At 33.1% G+C, this 25,542-nt stretch overlaps 3 protein-coding genes and 1 pseudogene across 3 annotated transcripts; 2 read left to right on the top strand and 2 right to left on the bottom strand.

Moving 5' to 3' along the window:
* The first annotated feature begins 422 nt into the window (after positions 1 to 422).
* LOC139510956 (uncharacterized) lies at positions 423 to 2,918 on the top strand. Its single transcript, XM_071297513.1, has 2 exons — positions 423 to 611; positions 2,370 to 2,918. The coding sequence occupies exons 1-2, from the start codon at positions 423 to 425 to the stop codon at positions 2,916 to 2,918; spliced, it is 738 nt and encodes a 245-aa protein (XP_071153614.1).
* A 1,470-nt stretch (positions 2,919 to 4,388) lies between these two features.
* Positions 4,389 to 6,625, top strand: LOC139510955 (uncharacterized). The gene is made up of 4 exons (XM_071297512.1): positions 4,389 to 4,476; positions 5,401 to 5,559; positions 5,938 to 6,071; positions 6,548 to 6,625. Exons 1-4 carry the CDS (start codon positions 4,389 to 4,391, stop codon positions 6,623 to 6,625), a joined length of 459 nt encoding a protein of 152 aa, XP_071153613.1.
* A 2,433-nt stretch (positions 6,626 to 9,058) lies between these two features.
* On the bottom strand, positions 9,059 to 13,492 carry LOC139512648 (integrase/recombinase xerD homolog; annotated as a pseudogene).
* LOC139510372 (uncharacterized) lies at positions 10,612 to 12,588 on the bottom strand. Its single transcript, XM_071296954.1, has one exon. It carries the CDS (start codon positions 12,586 to 12,588, stop codon positions 10,612 to 10,614), a length of 1,977 nt encoding a protein of 658 aa, XP_071153055.1.
* Positions 13,493 to 25,542: the final 12,050 nt, after the last annotated feature.

The following is a 25,542-nucleotide window of genomic DNA, read 5'->3' as shown; positions in this document are numbered from 1 at the left end:
TTCTAATCCCAATACACGTAAACAAACAAGAGTCTAGGCCATATCATGGTAAGCTGAGAAATAAGGCATCACACTTAATCGTTAAAAAGAGTATGAGATTCACTAAAAATAAATCTTTGTATTAAAAATGTATCGACGTGTATATCTGGAAGTAAAACGTGCCTTTTAGCTATATTTTAACACATTTCTAATACACATGTAATGTTGTAACCCAGAAATCAGATTGTAATCGAAGAATGAACTACATAAAAGTAGGTCGAAATTAACCGAAAAAATGAGTTAAGGAATCATTTTAAGTCTTTGACACCTCAGGGATTTTTTTTTAAATTTACGTAATATAGTATTTGGAATTTCTTTCACGAGCTGTATCAGTTCTGAGAAGTATTACAATGCTCACGAAAATAACAAGAACGTTCCTCGAGATGGCTAAAATCATATTAGTGATTCAAAGCATGGATTTCATTTTAAGAGTAGCAAGTGTTGATACCGTCCACAAATTCGTAACATTTAATACTGCACTTATTCAGCAATTACCATTGATTGACCAGCGCAGAGATGCCCTTTCTCAACAGCTTACCAAGATAGATGCCGATGTTGTCTGTTTGCAAGAGGTATTTATTATATTATTTTATATTGCACTCGTTCTATTTGAGCAGTCAAAATGCGTTGACTGTATATTTCTATGTCATATACAGTCACTAACCTGATATCACTTTTCCTCATGAATATTTAAATAGAAATTGCCGAAATAATATTGAATTATTCATACGACCTCTTCAATCTGTCTTTGTTTCAAATGCATACAACGATGCGTGGAACGACTCAACATTGTTCCTTTTGCAATTATTGGAAAAACATATTTAATTTGTTACTATTTTTTGTTTGCAACCTATAAATCATTATGTTTTATGCTTATGGTTGATATTTAAGTCCATACTAAAACGATTCGTTCACCATCGAGTGTTGGTTTCAACATGTAAATGTAAATTTCATTGTGTTGTATATTTCTCCGCGAGCATGATGTGAGGCCTTTTTAAAGGGTATCTCCCCCAATATTTAAATCAAATAAATAACCTTAACACATTGAACAACAATTGAAAATGTTTTTTTAGATTGCAGTATAAAGACAATAATAGTGCATTGACTTGACATATCAACGATATTAGGATTCGGCCCGAAACGGCGAAATAACTCGGCACAGCCTCGCATTTCCCCGTTTCTAGGCCTCATCCTTATAGCGTTGATATGTCAAGTCATTGCACTATTATTGTCTATATATCATAAACATGTTTCATGTGTTGGTTACTATTTTGCAGTTGTATATTAATGTTTTTTATAACAAAATACATACTAAAATATTGTACAAGTTATAAGTGAATTTGGGTCAAATGTTGTACAAATTGTAATCTGTACAAGCACGTCAATTATATTTAAGTCAAAATACAATATATATATGCCATACTGAGAATCTATTCGATTTCATGACCTCCCCAATTCCATTTAATGATATCCTGAAATATTTCAGAACCTCACATAAATCAATTAAGGATAGGCCAAATAAAGTTGACCAATTTCGTATCTGAAATAGTGTTACCATTCAAAGCCCGCTTGAGCTAACACAGCCAAAGAATCGTTGAAAACCGTGAGCAACACATCTTTTTTCCAAATTTGTAGAAAAGGTCATTTCTCTGAGGGTAATTATCCCGAGCAATGACAGTGCACCATCCACGTGCCTGGTATCTACTTTCCAGGATCATAACAGTCACCAGACTGTTTCACTTATAATATCTTAGTTAACGATTAGATTAACTGGGGTGCATATATTCACAATGTTACAGCCGTGTACTGAATACTACTTTGATATCACTCCTGTATAAACTTTTTAATACATTGTATTGTACGATACATTGTTGTGGTAGGAGTTATATAGTCCTTTGTAATGTTAATTTTTAAATGAACAATCCATTGGATGACATGCAGTTTGAAAAGAAAAATTGTTGGCGTGACAAAAATGCCTGTAAAATGTATAGAACACATAAATTTTTCACTGCATTGAAAAATAAAATCCAAATATATGACAAAAAATGTATATAAAACTGATGTTTTTATAAAATATTGCAAAATACAGAGGCTACCGGCGTTAACATATTGAAGAGATGCCACATCTTTTATACCTATACACATATATCTGTCATTGTTCATAAATTTTGAATATTAAATTTTCTATTTTTATACCAAATACCTAACTGTATGTGAATTCATCACCAAATATTTTACTTTCCATATATGATTCTTTTAGTATGAAAAGCTGAACAAAATATCGGTTTTAGTAATAACCAATCCATTTACTTCTATCTATCTAAAAAAAGGTTTTGCTGGGTAGTGACGTAGAGAAGATTGTGAATGACTTAAAGACTGTATACCCACACTCTTATAGTAAACTTCATGGTCAGGATGGACAGATTACTACATATACTATAGCACAACCGCCATGCTATGGAATCCCTAGTGTTGTTAGAATAGTATGCATTATTATAAGATGCAATATACGAGGTCAATTAGAGGATATAGTTAACTGTGCAGACCAGACATGCAATGTATTTCCAACCATAAGCCAGGAATGTATATCTTGCCTAGGCCACGCATTTCCAAATTTCGGAAGAATATTTAGAGCGTGTTTTCGGTTTTCTACAACTTTTTTCAATCCTCAAGGTCTAATTTTGCTGAGTAAGAAACCAATGCGAAACACAATCCATCAACATTTCCAACCAAATAGAAAACAAATATTTTCGAAAGCGCTGATTTCAGCCGATGTGAGTATCATTAATTATAACATACCTAATACATCAATTTTGAAACAAACCATCGATGTAAACAGTAGAACAAATTACGATGTACTTTTTACTCAAATAATTTAAGGTCTGTGGATGTTTTTATTCGTAAAGATGATTGAGTGACTACTTGTATATAAAGCTTGGTAGCTTTTAAAGATAAAAAAAAATAGATTTATTTTCATACGCCCGTCAAAATTTTGACGGGACGTATTATGGTATACAAATGTTCGGTGTCCGTCTGTCTGTCTGTCCGTCTGTCTGTCTGTCTGTCCGTCTGTCCCGCTGTCCGTCTGGCGTAAACATGTCGCACCGTAACTTGAGAACGACTTATCCAAATTTCATCAAACTTAAATAGTTGTTTCTTATGATAGTCAAATGATCTGTATACTTTTTGGTGAAAAAAAGATTTAAACTTTTTGAGTTACGGCACTTTGTTACTAAAACAGGGGTATGTTTTTTCACATGTCACACCGTATCTCAAAAACGATTCTTGATTATGGCTTAAAACTTTAAAGACTTCTTAGTTATATTAATCTTAATATCTGTATGCTTTTTGGTGATGATTCAAAATTTCATTTTTGAGTTATTGAGTATTTTGTAAAAAAAGGGGGAGGGATTTTTTTACATGTCGCGCCATGTCTCAAAAACGATTTATGATTATTGCTTAAAACTTTACACATGTCTTTTTTATATTAATCTAAAGATCTGTATACTTTTTGGTGATGATTCAAAATTTCATTTTTGAGTTATTGAGTATTTTGTAAAAAAGGGGGAGGGTTTTTTTTACATGTTGTGACGTTTCTCAAAAACAACTTATGATTATTGCTTAAAACTTTACACACTTCTTTGTTATATTAATCTAAAGATCTGTATACTTTTTGGTGATGAATCAAAATTTTTATTTTTGAGTTATTGAGTATTTTGTTAAACAAGGGGAGGGGTTTTTTGCATGTCACGCCGTATCTCAAAAATAATTTATGATTTTTGCTTAAAACTTTACACACTTCTTTGTTATATTAATCTAAAGATCTGTATACTTTTTGGTTTTGATTCAAAATTTTATTTTAGTGATATTTAGTTTTTTGTTTTAAAAAAACAGGGTTGGGGGTTTCACATGTTCCGCCTGTCTAAAAAACAATATATGGTTATTGCTTAAAACTTTCTCAGAAACTATTTATGATTATTGCATAAATCTTCCACACAAGACGTCGGTCGTATCATGCGCTCATGGCGCAGCTGTTTATTTACATTTATTCTCAGTGGAAAATCTAATATAAAAGTGTTTATCTAAAAATCAGAGATAAAAAGAAGTTCAAAGAATATATGCAAAGTAGTCACTATAGCTTATACTTTTTTAGTGGTTTATTTTTATGGATTGTTATTTGTATTATCTGGTTTTGGCCTGGTCTTATGTAAAAGTTGTTGTAAAAGTGTTTTTCAAAAAGAAAAAGAAATTCGAAAGAATCATGTACGTACAAAATCTAAAGCTCCTACATGGCTTTTTTCAGTAAAACTACTTCGCCTACTTCATTACTGAAAAAATTATCATGAATAATGACAACATTTCCATTTAAGATTGATTCTGTTGGCTCGGTTATATGCACACATCTGACACATGACCAATCTACAACTTATTTTGAACGTAAGTTGTTATTTTATTTTATACGAATCCACCACATTTGTTTGGTTGTTATACAAGAAAACAGTGTGTGTATTTCTGAAGTTTCAGTATGTAATTTTTAATTCTAAGTTAAACTTTCATTTTCATTTTTCTTAATCTTAGTGCATTCTATAAATCTCTGTATGCAAAATTTTGTCGAAAAATGGTTTGAATATAGTTTTGACGAGAACGGCTTGTTATAGAAGAGGGACGAAAGATACCAAAGGGACAGTCAAACTCATAAATCTAAAACAAACTGACAACGCCATGGCTAAAAATGAAAAAGACAAACAAACAACAGCACACATGACACAACATAGAAAACTAAAGAATAAACAACACGAACCCCACCAAAAACTAGGGGTGATCTCAGGTGCTCCAATAGAAATTGGTATTACTCTTCTGTGAATATGTACAAACGTTAGTATAACATGTATAATAGTCCCAGTTCTTTTAACTGAAGTAGAACCAAAAAAAATATAAAACATGTATTTGATACCAATGTGCTTTTGATTTTTTTATGTCATTTTGGCTCTGATTCTGACTCAGTGAGGTTTCTGGTGATACATATATTTAATTTATTATTTTAATCATTGTTACTTAATAAATTCATCATAGATACCAGGACTAAATTTTGTATATACACCAGACGTGCGATTCGTCTACAAAAGACTCATCAGTGACACTCGAATCCAATTTATATGCTCTGTATTGGCATTGTAATTTCGAATAAAATGTTCTTCTATTCTATTCAATTCGATATTACGTTTTAATGTGTTGACACTAGAATACAAAGAAAACAAAACATTTGTTTGATAAGTTTAAATAAATCAATTCTTTCTTTATTTAAAATGTGTAAGAAAAAAGAACATAAACTGAATTCACATATGATAGCCTTTGTTTCAGCGATTACCAAAGATACATTTTCCAGTTGGGCTGAAGAAAACGCATCTGAAGTACAATATATCATAGACTCTAACACAAGCAAATCAAGATTCATAGTTATGGGAGACTTGAATAATGGACCAGCTATTCCCGATAAAAACATAGCAGCCCATTTTGAAGGTACATCTGAATGTTTTATTGGTTAAATTTCAGCGCTCAGCTTTATATATCTATAACAAATATCATAGAGGGTAAACTTTTACAGCTACTTTTATTGTACAATATTATATAGTTAAGAGTGAGCAAGAACACGTCAAATAAGTGAAAATAATTTAAAATATCATGGAATATTTACTAAAATTAAAATAAAATCACAAAAAGAAAATTTTTGAAAAAAGAAAACATATTCCCCAAGTGCCTGTGATACAGTTATGTATTATAGGCATGGGTGAGGCAATAAAATGTAGATTGATTATTTTAGTCTAAAAGCTTGTCATGCTGATTTGGTATCAAAACTCAAAATTTGATAATGATCATTTTGACTCGATTTTTTTACAGGATCGTACAACAGATTGATAGGATCTGGTATGCAGTCGCCTTATGTGGATATGACAGGAAAACCAACGTTTGCTGCTTCCAGTGCAATCATTGATCATGTCATGCACAAAGGATATACTGCAGTTAACTCCAGGGTGTGTACAGGTTGGAAAATGACCAATTTTATTATACGGGTCTCCTTTTATTCTGATTTATTTTTGACGCATTTTATAATTCAAATACTAGTAGTTAGATTTTAATGTGGAAGATTTTTTTGCTCTTTTAGTTCTAGCTTTAATGCAGGGACAGAAAGTCCCTGTTAAATGTGACAGATTCTCATCACATGGCGTCAGCAGTTTGTTTACTTTTCACTTATTAATACCGGATCAGAAAGTTGTGAAAAAATTTGTATCATACTTGGCAGAAATGTCGAATGAAAGTCTTTTGAAACAATCTATTCTATATCTGCAGAATTATATTGGCTCTGATAAATGAATGACTGATTTTTTGTATTTTATAGGGTAATAACTTGAATATACCCCTTGATAATCCTAATGTCATAATGATTCGATTGTATACAATAAAATCGTTACAATTAAAGCATCTAATTCATTATGTCTTGTCGTTTTAGAGAATACTTGATAATGACAAACTCGTGAATGGAGACCGATTGTCGGATCATTATGGTGTTGAAGTATGGTTGAAATGAATACACAACACTACGTTAACAGCTGATATAATAAAAATATCTTTCAAGTCTTTTGTATATCGATGATCTTTTTCAAACTGATCTAGTATGTGATAATATTGAACCAAAACACGCATCCCCAACAGGACAGTACAGTACTATCATCATGTTCAGGCGACATTTAAGATATGTTCAGTGATCAATAACTACTACATACAATTTGGCCATTATTTTAAAGGTTAACAGGTTAAGACTCCATGCGTTTTCTACCTTTTTTTTTTAAATATCTTGGCTTTCGCATTCTTATTCAGTACTGAGCATTCCTGAATAAAGTAGATTCAGAAAAGCACTTAGGACGTATGAAATTTGTATAGTGTTATTTTCATCAATCAAAAGAGCATCGAATGTATGCGACGAATATGACAATTTTATATAAAACGAAACAGCAGTGACTGGTTTTGATGTTCATTTCACTTTAGTCAATTGTACATCAACACAAGAGTGCTCTTAAATGAGTTGCATGATTTACTGATCATGATTGAATTTATGTTGAAAGAATTCGAGAAAAGGCTTATACTAGTTTTGCATTAAATATGATCCATGGAAATGAGGTATAGGTCAGATGAAACTCCGTCAGATGGACATGTACACTTTAAATCATTCCATGCACCAAATATAGTTTACATATTGTTGATAGATTCAAAGAAACAGACCTAACAAAGAAAACAAAACTCTGACCAATGCACAATGCATATGAGATCTTGATAAAAAGAAACCTATCAGACAACATGTACATCTTGCAATAACTCCATACATCACACGTGGTGAACCCATAGCTTTTAGAAATGGGCATTACGAGGCTGTATAAAATCTTATCAAACACTAGGTTTTTTTCATTTTATTAATGGATATTTTTTTAAAATCGAATTGCATATTTAAATGCTGCAACTCATACAAATTCTTCTTAAATAAAAAGAAAATGCATGTTTCAGCAATAGAATTTATCAACAGGTTGTGTGCATACCTATTGGCTCCAATTATGTTCCTGTACCGTTATGAATAAGTCAGGAAAAATCCGTCTAAATCATGATTAAGTGACCAATCAAAAAAACTATCATTTACTGTGACGATATTTTTGCTTAAAATTATCAAGAATTATTTTTACTGCTGAAATCAACCGGAGTGAACTCACTCACTTGTTCCACTTTGACAGCTATCTTGGAATTCCGAAGATTTGGAAAAAAAAACTTTTTTAAGAATTCAATTTGATTGTAAAAGTGACGACCACAAAAATGTGCGCTTCTTAGCACTGAAAAATCAACCCGAGAAGGTTATAGGTGAAATACAAAAAAGCGCAAAATTGCAGGAATCAATATAAAAAAAGGATGTTGAAGGCCACGGTAAATTTAAGATTTTGCATAAACAAAACTGATTTATTTCCTATAAAAGGTAGAAGAAAACAAAGACCCAGAGAAAAATGGAATGTTCAGAAAAATCTGTATCCTAAACAACAAAATCATTTCCCATCGATCTACAATGACAATTGCAAATAAAGTCATGAATGTATAATATTCCAGAGATAATAAATAAACTTAAAACTTTTTCTCACAAGTTGGCAACATGTCAACTAATTCTAACAATTATGGATAACAATTTAATTAAAAAAAAAAAAAACATTACAACGCGAAACATGTGCAATCAAAAGTTTCTAGCCATATAAGGTTTCAACGAATGCATTTATGTTCTAATTCATAACTTCAAGCGAACATAAATTATTTACAAAATAAACTCAACACCTTTGTATGGGATCAGCTCGCCTGACAGTGTGCAGCAAAGCTTTAATTTTATTAAAGACAAATGCAACGTAAAAAATGTTCATCAGTGTTACTGTCTGCCTAGGCCGCTGCAGGTAACAAACACAAAAACCAATCTACAAAAATAAAAACAATTTTCATTATGTACGAAAATACATTTTATGAATCAAATAAAGATTCTGTTCTTACGCACATTATTATTCCCATTAATAAAAAATAACACAAATAAAATACATTAAGTCGGGTGGGAGGGTGGGAAAACTTTACTGCACCAAAAGCGAACCTCGAATGACAATATCTTTAATATACAAAACCGCCAAAAGTATAGCACGAAATATTTGAAATGACCTTATTCAAATATTATGGTCAGTTCTAACTCGACCAATGAAAAACATTTAACCTATTATATACTTTCAAACACGTGTAATTTTATAAACAAATACACGTGGTAATGTTTACATACCGGTGTACATAACTTTAATAAATATATTTATGTTCTAATTCATAACTTCAAGCGAACATAAATTATTTACAAAATAAACTCAACACCTTTGTATGGGATCAGCTCGCCTGACAGTGTGCAGCAAAGCTTCGAAAAATAAAGAAAGGGTAAAGAAAAAATAGACGAAAAAATACATCATTAAATTCCAATATTAATTGTTACAGAAAGTCTATCCTTCAAAGACTCTTTAACATAACCGTCTTTGGCCGTGTCACTTTTCCACCGACCATGCTTTTTGAACAATCTGTCCTCTACACCAGCCGCTGCAGCAGCCGATGCCCCTCCTGAACGGAGACTATGCAGTCCAATTTTTTTTACTATCTAAGCCTATACTCTGTAAACTTGAAAGTAGTATTTCTCGAGCTCTCGTGTATGACAACGGACCTGTACTTCTAAGTTTATAAGAATTATCAGACTTACAAAAATTAACGGATCTAAAAACAAATTCATCAGAATTTGATGTAATACTAGCTAATTTGAGATATCGTTCTAGCATAGAGACAGGACAAGTTACAAGATTAGTTCTAGAAATAACCACATCCCTCCCTTCTCTGTAAATATCAGTTTTACTCTTTGCCAAGTATAAATTTGCATGTGTAGAATAAATCTTTATATCGATACCTCTCAAATTAACTAGTTCTGAAAACCTTAAAAAACCTGCATAGCTTAATAAACACATACAAACAGTTCTTAAGTCTTTAAGATTACTTTTAAGAGTACCATAAGTATGAACAATCTTTCGTAAAATGTCTGGTGTAATAGGATCTTTCTTAGTGATAAAATGTCCCAATTTTCTCTGTGCTCCTTCGTTTACAAACGTTACTAATTCAGATGTACAAGGATTATTAAATCCAGCCAGTTTATGTGCCCAGCTAATGGCGTATATTACTTCATTTATCTTGCTTGCCGATTTTGCATTCTGTGAAATGTGAATCAAATATAGAGAAACTGTATAATCAGATGAAGGTAATGGAGTAATATTATGTATTTTAGTCCACTTACAGAAAGCATTAAAGGCATACTGGTACTTTTTACGAGTGTTCAGAGAACGTGAGCTCAAGCAGTACTCTGGTAATCTAGCTTTCAATGTAGAAAGTTCATCCGAAATATCTGAATTCTGTTTCCATCTACCAACTCGAAAAATATCTGAAAAATGTGCAATCGTGAAACAAACATTATAAAATGTCAAAGTATTAAAAACTTATATACAAGTGAACCATGCCACTGTTAACATAACAGGACCTTGTCCAATATTTATTTGACCATGCCAGCTACAATGCTATATACATTAGTGCCGTGTTGAATACAACCATGCTTTCTACAATGTATATACACACTAGGGCCTTATCAACAACGACCGTGCCTGCTACAATACACATTCATGTACTAGGGCCTCGTAACTTTAACCTTGCCAGCTAGAATACACATCCGTGTACTAGGACCTCGTCACTTTAACCTCGCCAGCTACAATACACGTTTGTGTACTAGGGCCTCGCAACTTTAACCTCGCCAGCTACAATACACATTAGTGCCTTGTTATCCTTGTCGCATCTAACTTCACTGCCAATACTGGAGCAATAAAAGGCTCAGTGCCAAAAATGGATTGTCTATTAGAACCACTGACAAAAATACCACTTGTATTTTTAAAGTCAATAACATCAGATATGTAATCTCTGTAATTCATATTTTTATTAAAAAATGAAAGGCCAATAGGTCGCAGATATCCATTTTGGTACAATTAAAGTACCTCTAGCTTTACAAGCAATTACATGTTTTATAGCTCTCAATACTAAGTAAATAGGTGGTACAATCCAATTGTTTTCACCAGACCAATTCTGAGTAAAACAGTCTACAGCTTCTGTATTTACATTCCAGAATAAAGAGTTAAATCTTTCTAATTTTGTGTTACGAGAACTAGCAAAACGATCGACTGTATAAGGACCCCAAAGGTCGTTAATAAAAGTATAGAACAATTCTGAGACTCCCCAGTCTTCATAATCAAGGATTTTACTGATATAATCAGCTTTCGAATTTTCACCTCTCGGAATCCATTGTATGTTAATGGAGATTCCCTTTTGTAAACAAATTGAAAAAATGGAAATTGCTATATCTTGCAGTTTTTCTTTCATGCTTCCTGCTTGAACAATTCTGACACAATTTTGATTATCAGTTAGCCATTTTAAGGATTTTCCCGCAAATGCATGTTGATAAGACATCAACGCCAATTCTATGGCCTTTAGTTCCCTCCACGTGGAACTCTCTAACATTTCAGTGGATTTCCACATAGTGTGAAAAATTTTACTTTCCAACTCTACTGTACATGCTCCGGCAGCTATGCTGCTAGCATCAGAATATACCATTACATGTGACTGACTATAGTGATTTAATGTTTTAAAATTTACATTAGCAATGTTATCAAGCCAGAACTTTAATTCTGATATCACAAAACTTTTACTTTCTAAAACTAAATAACTATCCCATGACATTCTACTTTCAATAGACATATAGCAATATCTAGTCATTATTCTAGTAATATTTCCGATCACAGGAGACATACTTATAATTCTACCCGTTACCTGGGCTAAATTTCTGGCAGAAATATATGGAATTTCTCTGAAAACATTATGAATAGATTGAAATAATTCGTCAATTCTCCTTTGAGGAATGCATAAAGTGAAATTACATGAATCCCAAATGATTCCCAACCACTCCAACTTCTGTACAGGAGTAAAAACTGATTTTTCTTCGTTCAGAAGAAAACCCGCACTCAAAAGTGATTGTTTCACAAATTCAGCATCTTTGATGCATTCATTATTTTCGTTATTCATACCAAATCCATCATCAAGATATAAAACTATTTTTATACCATTTTTTCTCCAATACTTGACCAATGGTCTGAGACACTTTGTAAATATGTAAGGACCCGTTGAAAGACCAAATGCTAAAACAGTGAAGCAATAAAATTTTTCTTCCCACGAAAAACCTAGATACGTGTGCTGCTGTGGACATATATCCAAATGAAAATAACCAGACTTTAAATCAAATTTATACAGATAATCATTTTTCTGAAAGTATTGCACAGCTATTTTCCAATCTTCAAATTTAATCTTTTCCTTTTTCACTGATAAATTCAAAGTGCTCAAATCTAAAATTAGACGCCTTTTCCCAGACTTTTGAGTAGCTACACTGAGCGGATTCACAATGTAAGGTTGAAAAGGGACCTCAATGACGCAACCTGAAAGAACAAGTTCATTTACAGATTTGCTAACAAAATCATCATTCTTAAGAGCAGATTTGTTATTTTTCATGTACATGCTCGAAGGAGTATCAATAAATGGAATAAGATAACCATTTTTCAGTGTGTCTAAAATAAATGAATTAGCACCGATATGCTCCCAGTACTGAATACTTTTGGCTAACCTTCCCTTTACACCAGAGAATATACCCGTGTTAGATTTGAAATTTTCAAAAAATCTTACTTGTCTAAGCAAAATCTCAATATCATGATTTAAACAATAATCACTATCAAATTCAGAAAATAAATATAAAAACTTATCATTAACTAACTGTTCATTGTTAATTGTTTTGTTGTGTATTGTTGAAGTTGAACTGGTTGCGTTTGACAAGTTGACAGTTCTTCCTCCAGTGGCCAAATTGTTTACAGGCATGGCACATATCGTGCTGGGACGCCTCACGCCGCCCGCTGCCAGCTCGAAAGGGCGGCGGGTTCTGACGCTGATACTGATTGGAATAATAAGGATTAGGAGCAGTTTCAACGGGAGCCGGTCTAGAAGTTGTCTTGTAGGGATTTGGGCGTCGGGATTTGTCTTTAGTCGAACGCATGGCTCTGGACTCCGCCTGGCGGATTTTCTTCTCATCTTCAGAGTCTGAAGCGATAACATTTGCTTCATACTCTCTGACAGTAGCCCAACCACCGGCTGAAGTATCTGCTATGCGTATCAGTTTTTTTTCTGCCCTTAACCTTATCTATGAGGTCTATGATGATACGTGACACCTTGGTTTCTGAACGGGGAACAAAGCTATAAACCTTGTTTAACTCGGTAATAGTTTCCTCGTTAAATTTGTATTGTATTTTGTTGCCCTCGTGCTTGAATTTAAGGGAAACCTCTTCCTTTAACTTTTTGGAAATTACGTCCTGTTCACGGACCAAATCTGATTTAAGATCTACAAGCTTATTGTCAAAATATACTTTAAAAAGTTCAAAAGTATCAGCTAAATCACGGCGCTCTTCTACTATGTGGTTGCTACTATGTGATTTACCGGTTGAAATGTGTGAATGCTCAGTCTCACCTTCGGACATTGGACTTCCTTCTCTATTCTCAGACATACTCAGGTTAAGCACAAGCTTACAACTTTACTGCACCAAAAGCGAACCTCGAATGACAATATCTTTAATATACAAAACCGCCAAAAGTATAGCACGAAATATTTGAAATGACCTTATTCAAATATTATGGTCAGTTCTAACTCGACCAATGGAAAACATTTAACCTATTATATACTTTCAAACACGTGTAATTTTATAAACAAATACACGTGGTAATGTTTACATACCGGTGTACATAACTTTAATAAATATATATCGTTTCTTAACCTGGTCACTGCGAATCACAATCCGGGTTTCTTGATATGAAACAAAATATAACTTTTGGAAAGCTTCGGTCAATCAAAATTACGGAAAAATATGAAACTACCAAGTAATGTCATTTATATTCACATACTTAGTATACCATGTTCATATGACAATTTATCATATTCGTTAATTAAGTTAATTAAACACACACTCTGACTTCTTTTTATACTTATAACAAGTGTGGACACAGATGAGTGTGGATAGTATGTATGGATGTTTGACAGTGTCTTATGACAAAATGAGTTCTATGTTTTTTCTATATGGTGTTATTAACTATGTTGCACGATGACAACCAAATCTGAGCATTATGAGTGTTATTTATTAAATTTTTTATGCCCCCACCTACAATAGTAGATAGGCATTATGTTTTCTGGTCTGTGGGTCCGTTCGTTCGTTTGTCCCGCTTTAGGTTAAAGTTTTTGGTCAAGGTAGTTTTTGATGAAGCTGAAGTCCAATCAACTCGAAACTTAGTACACATGTTCATTATGATATGATCTTTCTAATTTTAAAGCCAAATTAGACTTTTGACCCCAATTTCACGGTCCATTGAACATAGAAAATGGAAGTGGGAGTTTCAGGTTAAAGTTTTTGGTCAAAGTAGTTTTTGATGAAGCTGAATTCCAATCAACTTGAAACTTACTACACTTGTTGCATATGATATGATCTTTCTAATTTCAAAACTCATAACTGCTCCAAAAGTAATCTGATAGAATTTCAAGCATTTTAAGCCAATATTATCAACATCTACTAATGAGTCTTAATATGTCTACATATCTAAAAAGTCATAGTATTCAAAAGGTAATGCAAAATTATTCCTTTTCATTTTTTTTGTTATATGGATACACATTTGAGTGATACATGTACCAATACAATATTTGTTGTGGTATGAAAGTGCAGTAATTAGCATTTACTGTAACTATGTTAATTCACACAAATTGAAAAATAAACAAATGAATGGACCAGATGCTCCGCAGAGCCCAGCTTTATACGACTGCAGAGGTCGAAGCCTGAACAGTTGGGGCTAGTATTGACACAACATTCAAGCTGGAAACAGCTCTGAGTTTGAATTGTGATTAAATAGATGACACAGCTTAGGTTTCTGACACAGAATGAATGTGGTCTAATGAACTTAAATATTTGTTTTGCTTTTGTGTTAGGAGCAATTCACTATGCTGCTGAACATTAATCCTTTCAAACAAAAATATCTAAAGAAATTTTCTTTTTAATTTCTGAAATGAGAAACATTTAGAGGAGACAAACTTCAGTTAAGAGATCAGAAACTAAAAAAATGTATAATTTTTCCATTTGTAAAAGGGCATACCCTAGAAAGTGCTTGCAATCACTGAATGGTTATTAATGACTGCTTTAATTTATCAGTTGGTAATAAAGTGAATATTGCATTGTATATTGTATAATTGATTTAAGTTGACTGAACAAAGAAAGATAACTCCAATTTTCAAAGAAGATTTCATAAAGCATTGGTATTAGGTAATTCAAGAACCATTCTGGACAAACTCCAATTAAGGGTCTTGAATTTACAAAAATGTTTGTTTTTGGTCCGTAATTATTAGACTGTTTGTCCCATAACCCACACAATATATCCGAACCTTCTACTTATGGTATTAAACATTGTGGTACAATTTCAGAACAATTGAAATACTTATACACAACTTTTTAAACCGACACTAGATTAAAGCTTGTTTTGGGCACCTTTGTACCCCTTATTCCTAAACCTTAGGGACCATAACCCCCAAAATCAATCCCAAGCTTCCTTTTGTGGTTATAAACGTTGTGTTATAATTTTGTTGATTTCTGTTGACTTATAATAAAGTTATTATCCAGAAACCATCTTTCGGACAGGATACCAATTTACGACCCCAAATTTTTTGTGGTTGTATAAAAATGTTGAACATGTGCAATGAAGTATAGTTTTAGAAATCGATTAGGGAGCTACCATTTGATTTTTATGGGGGGGGGGGGGCTAGGATGAAAAATTTTGTCCTGCCTTTTTTTTTAGTTGTAATCTCTGTCTTGCCTTTTTATTTTTTCAGTCTATTCGGTCCTGCCTCTTTTTTTCTTAGCTTATCCTGACTTTTTTACAACAATTGTCATCCTGCCTTTTTTTTTTTGCCAAGTTACTCATCCTGCCTTTTTTTTTAACTCAAAATCCTGTCCTGCCTTTTTTTTCAAATTTCATCCTAGCTCCCCCCATAAAAATCAAATGGTAGTTCCTTTAGACTGGATAGGCCTTATAATTTTTTTCCCTCCTAATTGAAGGACCGTTTACACTCAGGGCCGAGTCATCAGCAGGCAATACAGATGTATTAAAACAACCTAGCATCATATTGCTAGTAGTGGGAGTAGCATTGTCCGGTAAATTTGTTCCCACTTTTTTTTATAAAATGTATGGTTCAAATCAAAATAGAATGCTTTTATCTCCTGAATACTTACATTGTACATAGAGATGATACTACTTTGACAAATCCTTGTCCATTAGAGTTGTCTGTCAAATCTTAATTTCACAAAGAATGAATTGCATAACAATGAACTGAGCTCAAAGCAAAGTACTTTAATAATACACTTAGACAAAGAGCTAAATCCAGTGATATACTTTGTACTACAGGTCCTTCATGACCATCCATCCACCCAAACCATATCTCAATAACATTCCATACTACATGATTGGATTCAGAAGTCCTGAAAAAGACATGACTTTTTTTATCTTGTTTTAAGTATATATGCACAGGTTAAACCTTTATTGTGGATATATTCATTCAGTATCTAGCAACTATCAATTTGCTTCATGCACATATTGATATAGGTTGATTGCTCCTCTGTTGGAAATTAGAACACACCTCCATCTAATTTTAGTCAACTGACGAAGAAAAATTCAAAACTATATAAAATGTTATCTAAGACTTGTCAGTGTCTATTTCCTTTGCCACTGAATAAGATTCCATATTTACAACCAATGAAAATCAAATATCCCTTTAATAGACTTAGCATTGAAATCGTTTTCTAAAATGGTAGTTATGTGGAACCTAGAACTAAAAAAATTGAAACAATATATCTTAAATATTTCAAATGCATGTACATTTAATAATTCTCCAAAATTCACTTTATTTTTCCTTTTTTGGTTTTCTGTTGGAGACTGTATATTGACCTCTATGTAGCCTTTTCAACTTATAAAAGGGGGGATACATTTCCATAGAATTAAACTTTTCTGAAAGAATTGATTCCATTTATTTTCAATAAACAATAAATATTGAAGTCTATAACAGGCATCTAGGAACAGGCTCAACATTATTTCTAAACATGTATTAATATATACCAAAATGTGGACAAACCTACATTAAATATTCTACTTCAACGACTTTAATTAGTGGAGTAGATCAAATTAAAAAGTCACAATGGTTAAAAACTCCAATGGCAGTCTTTCCTGCTAAAATCTTGATGTGTAGAATGTGATATACCATTTTTGGGTCTATATACTGTCCTTTAAATTTAGGTCATTTTGACACGGCAAAATATGAAAAAAATGTAAACTATGGTCTGGAAAGCACACAGTTTGTGATATTTTAAGGTATCTTTACTAAGAAAACCTGCAAATCTCAGTGGCAGATCCAGAACTTTTCAAAAAGGTGTGGGGGCTCTGATGGACCAGAGGGTTGCCCACTCCCATCAAGCTTCAATGATTTCTTACATATATGTCATAAGCTAAATTTCCCCCACCCCCTTGGTCTGTCTATGCATCTGTTTATCGTTCTGCGAAATAGTACTAATACTAATTTTTCCCCTCCCTTACCTGGCCCTAGACAGTTGCTTACCTTTGTAAACATTTTATAATTATAGTCAGGTATATATTGATTGAGAGTAACTTACATAGTAGTTAATGGGACTCTTTTTCACACGGTTCTGTGAAATATAATACGGCAAATATATACCCGTACATACTATCCGCATAACACAGAAATCTGATAGATTTTCACTCCTCTGGGAAAAATCAACCTGTGAAATGAAATACCATGCCTGGAAAAAAATTACCGGGACAAATTATCCTCAGGATAAAATATCACAGAGGACGAAATAAACCGTTACATTACATGAGAAGCCGGTTTGGTTACAAATAATTATGTCACGTGAAGGCGCAATGACGTCACAATTTGCATTAATTTTGCAATACACTACAGTTCACTCATACAGAACCCATTATCATGCAAACATGCAACGTGAATGTGATTGGTTATCAAATAATACAGAATTTATGCACGTACAGTTAATATAGAAGAAATTAGTTCATCAAATGTGAGTTCGTGATCTTGTGGTTAAGACCGATGGCTACAGTGCTGAAAGTCCTGAGTTAGATTCTCACTTGGGGTGCTAAAAATATCAGTACATCAGAAGGGTAATTTTCACCCTCTCACACACATCTTTGTTAATGTTCCGGGATTGTTGAAAACTTGCATATTCATCAATATTTGATTTTGTGGTTTTAACAATCCAGACAGACAAATAGCAATAAGGTGTTTAGGAAAACATGACCTAAAACCTCCTTCATATATGACAAAAATACATGGGAACTCATATTGAATGGTCAAATGTGTTCAATATGAAAATTGAAATTAAGATGGTAAAATCAAATATTAGCCGTTACTGTAAATGGACTTAAAGTATGACTTTTCAGCAAATTTAAAGGGAAATGACACGGAAGGGGCCAAATAGTGTTCAAGGGGAGCAAATGCTATTTAAATTAGTATGCAGGTTTTAAATATAGAGGGAAGTTGAGTCATCTTTTTGGGTGAAGTTAAATACGGACTAGTGTGTGGTTCTCATTGGGTCTAAGCGTCACCAATATTGACAATTTTTCGCAAGCGTGAAACGTGAAAGTCAAATTATTGTGTCATGAAAACGGGAAATGAGGTCTGTCGTGAAAACGGGAAATGGGGTTCTGCAGGACCCCGGAAATGACAAAAAAATGAAAATTGCTCATGTACATAGTGTAAGCGGGATATGGGAATATGACAAAACAGTAAGTGGGATCTGGGATCAGAACACCACCCCCCCCCCCCCCAATGAGACCCCCTTATGTAGATTTACCTTCTAATTCTATATAAAAAAAACACAACTAAGAACTACGTTTAATTCACTTTGACTACTGATATGCAAACCTAGAAATATTTCATAAAATAGTGATTGAAAGATTCATCACACTTTGAAAGGATAATTCAGACACGTGTTACGCGGGGAGCATGTTTTAAATTTGTTTACAAATAATAATGTCACGTGATCGCGCACTGACCTCAAGTTGCATCGCCCTTACAATTCACTAATACATGCATACATGACCATTTTCATGCAAACATGCAACGTGAATGTGAATGGTTATCATATAATACAGAAATAATGCATGCACAGTTTAAGAAGAAATTAGTTCAATAAATCGATGCGATTTTCACTTTTGACACGAATAGGTCGGGTTGACATTACTGTCATCGGAGATAATATTGAGATAAATGGGATAAAACGGACCGTCAAAAAGGTCTAGAGGAGCACATCAGTAGAACCTTAACATTAATAAGTAATACTTACCAAAATTTCTCTAATTAAAGAACTATATAACTGAAATTTCACAAAGATAACGGTAAACATTTTGTTGATGGTGATGATGCTATTATCGATCCGTTGAATTCAGGGTCAACGGAATTTTTTGCGTTGCGTTTAAATCATTGAGGCCATCTATTTTTATTGCGGGTTCCACATATATAAATCGGAATTAAAGAAAAAATGGAATGTTGTTAGCAGAATCAAAGGGTTCCACATATATAAATCGGAATTAAAGAAAAAATGGAATGTTGTTAGCAGAATCAAAACAGAAATGATGAACATTGCAACATTTTCAGCAAAATATAAATAGGATGGAGGATCTGTGTATTCACATTATTTGTAAAACTCTTCTTATTCATGTGAAGCGTGTGCTTTACATCGAGGCTTGCTATGCTTATCATTGACGCCACAGTACTTCAACCAATCAGACAATGTTTATTTTGGGCATTTGACTTTTTTTAACTCAGATTTTGGAATATTTTAATCGAAATTATAGAAAAATGGAATGTTGTTAGTACATATAAAATAGAAAATGATGAATACTTTTAGCTAAAGATAATTTGGATGGGGGTTCTGTGTATTCACATTATTTGCACAACTCTCCTTACTGATGCCATATTTTGGAATTTCCGTGACCTAAATGGTTCGCGAAAATTAATATTTTTATATATAGTATAGTAACCACAGCCGATGGGGGACTTGTACGCCCTTTTAAACTATCAAAACGGTAAGTAAATCTATATATGAAATGGTTGTTTTGTGTGACAGTTCCCCGATGGCCGTTCTACATCTACCCGGGTGATACTCGCTATATATATGATACCGGATATGTTCCGACAAATGGTATTGCATTTTCAGCTGAATCGTCTGAAATGGGGTTATGTTATTTTCGCCTTGCATTGGAAGGGGTCAGATTTGACTTTCTAGAACGGGGTATTATAAATACAATGCTACACTATCGTTTCAGATAAGAGTGAATGTTTAGTACCATTAAAACGTTTAAACCCGCTGCAACTGTTTGGGCCTGTTTTAAGTCAGGAATCTGATGTTCAGTAGTTGTTGTTTGTTGATGTGGTTCATAAGTGTTTCTCGTTTCTCGGTTTTTATATTAATAATTTAATTGCTGAAAGCAATTTTTTAATCAATTGAACCAGACATAATTATAGACACAGAAACATGGCTAAATGCCAACATAAAATCTAGCGAGATCATACCAATAACTTCTACTATGACATGGAACAAAAAAATCTCCCCAAAGACTCGCATAGAAGAGTAATGATAGCAGTGAAAAAAGCACTACAGATGGAAAAAATTAGTGAAAGCCCTTTAAATGATCTGGTTACTCAAGTGGTACAATTAAGTTAAATAGAAAACAGAAAATGCTTATAGGTGTATTCGATAGCTCATCAGATAAAACAGAGGACACTTACTAATATCTGAACAAAATGTAAGATGAAATAAATACAATCAATTATGCGAAACATCATAATGATGTGTTCCTTATTTGAAGCGACTTCGACCTACCAGATATCAACTTGACAGAACAAACAATGAACCATAGACAGTTTCTCACCAAGACTATTCAGGCTTTCCGAGAGATTATACCCCACAAATGGCTAAAGCAACCTGTGGACTTGCCAACACGTAAAGATAAAGCATATTGCACCTATTGCTTACTTCTTATCGAACCTTTAATACTTAAAGGAAATAGCGACCAGGACGTTGTCCTACTAGATATGGCATTTAAACAACTTAAACCAAAACCTGACGAGTAAAATATATATACGGAAAAAGCCGAATTATACAAAATAATGGATTATCTTCAAACTTATACAACAACATTCAAAAAGAATCAGAGACATACATGTTGAGTATTTGTGGCAGGCAATTACACTGTGTCTAAACCACACCGGCAGAATTTGATCGGACTCGATGGTATCTAACGTCCGGCACAATGACGGAACATCAATAGACAGAAGAAAGATAGGTTTCTCCTTATTTTCTTATTTTTTTAATGATATCGAAGAATATATATACATATACAACTATTTTCTATTGTGAGATGCAATATTTTCTACAACCGTTCTATATTAACGGAGAAATAAGTCAAAATGCATGTCAAAATGACGAATTGAGTGAACCTTGCCTCGAAATTGTTTAATTTCTCTTTAAATTGTTCACATTGTACGGAAAGAAAGGTACGGGAAGATAGATATTGACACGGAGATTGCAAATTTAGTTATTATGAGCATCTCAATAATTGTAACTCTGTGTATGGAACGAAAGAAATGGGTCATGTCAAAATGGAACTGGCCGGTTTCAATGTATACAACCCGGTTTCGTCATAGATTTCAAAATGCATAACCCGGTTTGGTCAAATAAAAAAAATCATAATCGCATTACATTATAATTGATTATTTAATTTCAGAGTTCAAAAGGAGTTTGGTGGGTCGTTCGAAAACAAGTTCGTTCACCGGACAGCGGCTTATTATTTATATGAGTCTCAGATTCAAATAAATAATAAGCAAATTCCTACTCTTATAGAACTCAAATATTTTAATTTTACTTTGCATTCCGAACTTTTTTAACAGCATATTGAGATTAAAGCTCTTTAAATATGCGTTTTCTATATGAGTTATGGGAAAATATGTTGAACATGTTTAAACTTGAAATTAAAGTTTACGGTCATAAAAATCGAAACACACAATTGATATGTGATTTTCTCGCACAAAAGAATGGACACCTTTATAAGTAATCTAATCATTCCATGTATGTAATCTTTTCTACCATCGTTAAAAATAAATCTTCTTAAGGATAAACGTTGATGATAAGACAAATGTATATGCATGCATAATCGACATAGAATGTAGGATTACAACTACCACGCCTCCGGGTTCGGGAATTTCTCGCTACATTGAAGCCCTGTTGGTGACCTTCTGCTGTTGTTTTTTTATTTGGTCGGGTTGTTGTCTCTTTGACACATTCCCCATTTCCATTCTCCATTATTAAAATAAAATTTATTTATCACTAATTGTAACTATACTGCTATGTACAAATTAGTATAATAGTCTCAGGTCATCGATAAAATTCAATAATATTTTTTTTTGTTAACATTATTAAAAAAACGAGTCTGTACTGTCGCCATTGTGTTATGATGATCGTACACTGACTTTGGTCAATATATTTTGACAATATAAACATATATACGGACAGACGGATTCAGTTTATTTCAAAGTGGCCGTATTTCGAACAACTTGTACATACCGCCGAGCGTAGCGAGTCGAACAATATTTTGATTATTTTTTGCTTTACAAAATCGTTAAATACAGGAATCAATATAGTTTTGGCAACCGAAGGTGGGGTCGGGGCGTGCAACGTATACGTCATCTAGATTCGCAACTTATCTTATAAAGTGTATAACGAATTAAAATATTGTAAGAAATGAGAAATCAGGGACACCCGGGAAATCGGATTATGTGAGTTGGATTATGTTTATTATAATAAATGCCGAATATCAAGTTCTTTTTATCGATTTCTAAACATTTTTCTCAAATATATATAAAAGTTATATAGGAAAATGATAAGGCAGACAAATATACAAATAAATCGACTTGGCCGATATCCTAATAAAACTTATTGACCTTTAATTACGATTTTTTTTTTCATTTCTTTGCGTTTTTACACGCCCATCCCAATTTTGACAGGACGTATTATTGTATACACCCGTCTGTCCATCCGTCCGTTCCTTCATCTATCAGTCATTCGGTCCGTCCGTCCGTCCGTCCGTCCGTCTAGCTATCCGTCTATATTTCTGTCCAGCGTAAACATGTCGCACCGTAACTTGAGAACAGCTTATCTAGTTTTGTATGACACTTAACAAAGTTATTTCTTGAAATGGTCAAACGATTTGTAAACCTTTTAGTGAAAATCAAATTAAATCTTTTTGAGTTACAGAACTTTGTAAGTAAAACAGGAGTGTGTTTTTTTTTTAACATGTCGCGCCATATCTCAAAATGGTTAATCATTATTGCATCAAACTTTACACACTTCTTAGTAATATAAATCTTAACTTCTGCATACTTTAAGGTAATGTTTTAAATTTTGTTTTTTAAGCGTTAATTAGGTTTTCTTTGTAAAAAAAAAGGGGGGGTCACATACTGCGATGTATCTCAAAACCTATATAAAAAAAATCATAATGTTAATGTTAAAAAAATAATTAGATATCAGTGTTTGCTATTGAGTATTTATATTCCATTTAAAATTAGTTTGAAGATCAGTGAAATAACGGATACGACTTTCATTAGGAAAATGTGTAGTACTATAATTACCTATGTAAATAAATGTAAACACGCCAAGTTTACTTTATAATACATATATATTTAAATTCTTTCGAAAGACAATGTTCAGATCCGTGTTAACGTTGCTTTTCATAAATTGTTGGTTTTAAAAAAATATAAAAAACGCGGGTGATATATATAGACGAAACCGGGTGTTGTGTAGTAAACAACAATGACGAAACCGGTGTATTTTTATTTGACATGACCCATTTATTTCGTTCCATACACAGAAATACAAGAACTCGGATGATCATAATGACTAGTTTTGCAATCTCTGTGTCAGTATCTATCTTCCCGTACCTTTCTTTCCGTACAATGTGAACAATTTAACGAGAAATTAAACAATTTCGAGGCAAGGTTCACTCAATTCGTCATTTTGACATGCATTTTGACTTATTTCTCCGTTAATATAGAACGGTTGTAGAAAAGATTGCATCTCACAATAGAAAATAGTTGTATATGTATATATATTCTTCGATATCATTAAAAAAATAAGAAAATAAGGAGAAACCTATCTTTCATCTGTCTATTGATGTTCCGTCATTGTGCCGGACGTTAGATACCATCGAGTCCGATCAAATTCTGCCGGTGTGGTTTAGACACAGTGAATTAAGACGTCCATACAAACCATCATAGAAAAGAAAGTTTTACCAAAAACGGCTTAAGGAAGACACACCCATCGATGGAAAATACAACTACTTAGTATAAGACGCAAAAATAAAACAGAAATAAAAAGCTTGCAAGAAGGCAAAATAACCTTTAAGCGTCTGGCGTATATACAAGTTTTAGTCCTGGTATCTATGATGAGTTTATTTAATTAAAGGATACATGAATAATAGACTACAACAAGACGTACAATGGGAAATCAGGCAAACAATAAGAAGTACATGGAGGCAGTCAGTTCCGATTATAACGTATAAAGATAACGCAAAGTAATTCTGGACAATTATCAAGAACAAAGGCAAAGAGTTGCACCATTAATAAATAAAATGATATTTCTCCAAAGTGGCAAACAGAGCAAAGTTTACATTCTGAATGATCAATCATGGTTCAGTAATTATTTGCTTAAAAAACCTGTTAGCGCTATAAAACCAGGTTTAATCCACCATTTTCTACATTTGAAAATGCCTGTACTTACATTTTTTTCCCTAAATAAGGCCGTTAGTTTTCTCGTTTGAATTGTTTTACATTGTCTTATCGGGGCCTTTTATAGCTGACTATGCGGTATGGGCTTTGCTCATTGTTGAAGGCCATACGGTGACCTATAGTTGTTAATGTCTGTGTCATTTTGGTCTTTTGTGGATACTAATAGTTGTCTCATTGGCAATCATACCAGATCTTCTTTTTTTATATTAGTCAGGAATATGACAGTTCTTGTCCATTCGTTTTTGATGCGTTTTGTTATTTGATTTTGTCATGTGATTATGGACTTTCCGAATTGATTTTCCTCTAAGTTCAGTATTTTTGTGATCTTACTTTTTAAATAACTTCCCAAATAAAAGGAGAAGTCCATATTCCACCATGAAGGATATTAAAAATAGCACCAATGGAGAGCACAAATTGTTAAACAATCTTAAACCACACAAAGGCACTGGTCCGGATTCAATACAATCTTTAGACTGAAAGAAACAGCAGACCGACTAACTTCTATTATATAAGACCTTTATTAAACACAAATGCATTGGACACAAGCGACTTCCAACATTGGAGAGATTCACACGTTGTTCCACTTTTCAAAAAAGACGATAGGTAATTAGTATCTAACTACAGATCAGTATATCTTAAATCCATCACATGCAAGGTCTTATAACATATGGTACACAGTAACATGATAGACCACTTCGACAGAAATAAACTTACTAATGTACAACATGATTTCCGTTAAAGACAACCTTGCGAATCCCAACTTATCGTAACCATCCAAAGAAAATGCCAATCAGATATCATCCTACTTGTTTTTGCGATAGCGTTTGACAACGCTCCACATCATCGCCTACTATACTGGTTGGAATATGACGGCGACAATC

Source organism: Mytilus edulis, chromosome 2 (assembly GCF_963676685.1).
Source record: "Mytilus edulis chromosome 2, xbMytEdul2.2, whole genome shotgun sequence".
Classification (NCBI taxonomy): Eukaryota; Metazoa; Mollusca; class Bivalvia; order Mytilida; family Mytilidae; genus Mytilus; species Mytilus edulis.
Note: the sequence above shows the minus strand (reverse complement) of the source record. Positions and strands in the feature narration are given on the sequence as shown.

Excerpts from the sequence above, each read along its gene's own strand:
- LOC139510372 (XM_071296954.1), bottom strand. The coding sequence starts at position 12,588 with ATGCCTGTAAACAATTTGGCCACTGGAGGAAGAACTGTCAACTTGTCA.
- LOC139510955 (XM_071297512.1), top strand. The coding sequence starts at position 4,389 with ATGACAACATTTCCATTTAAGATTGATTCTGTTGGCTCGGTTATATGC. Across the intron at positions 4,477-5,400 it reads ATCTACAACTTATTTTGAAC|CGATTACCAAAGATACATTT; the intron begins GTAAGTTGTTAT and ends CCTTTGTTTCAG. Across the intron at positions 5,560-5,937 it reads CATAGCAGCCCATTTTGAAG|GATCGTACAACAGATTGATA; the intron begins GTACATCTGAAT and ends ATTTTTTTACAG.
- LOC139510956 (XM_071297513.1), top strand. The coding sequence starts at position 423 with ATGGCTAAAATCATATTAGTGATTCAAAGCATGGATTTCATTTTAAGA. Across the intron at positions 612-2,369 it reads ATGTTGTCTGTTTGCAAGAG|GTTTTGCTGGGTAGTGACGT; the intron begins GTATTTATTATA and ends ATCTAAAAAAAG.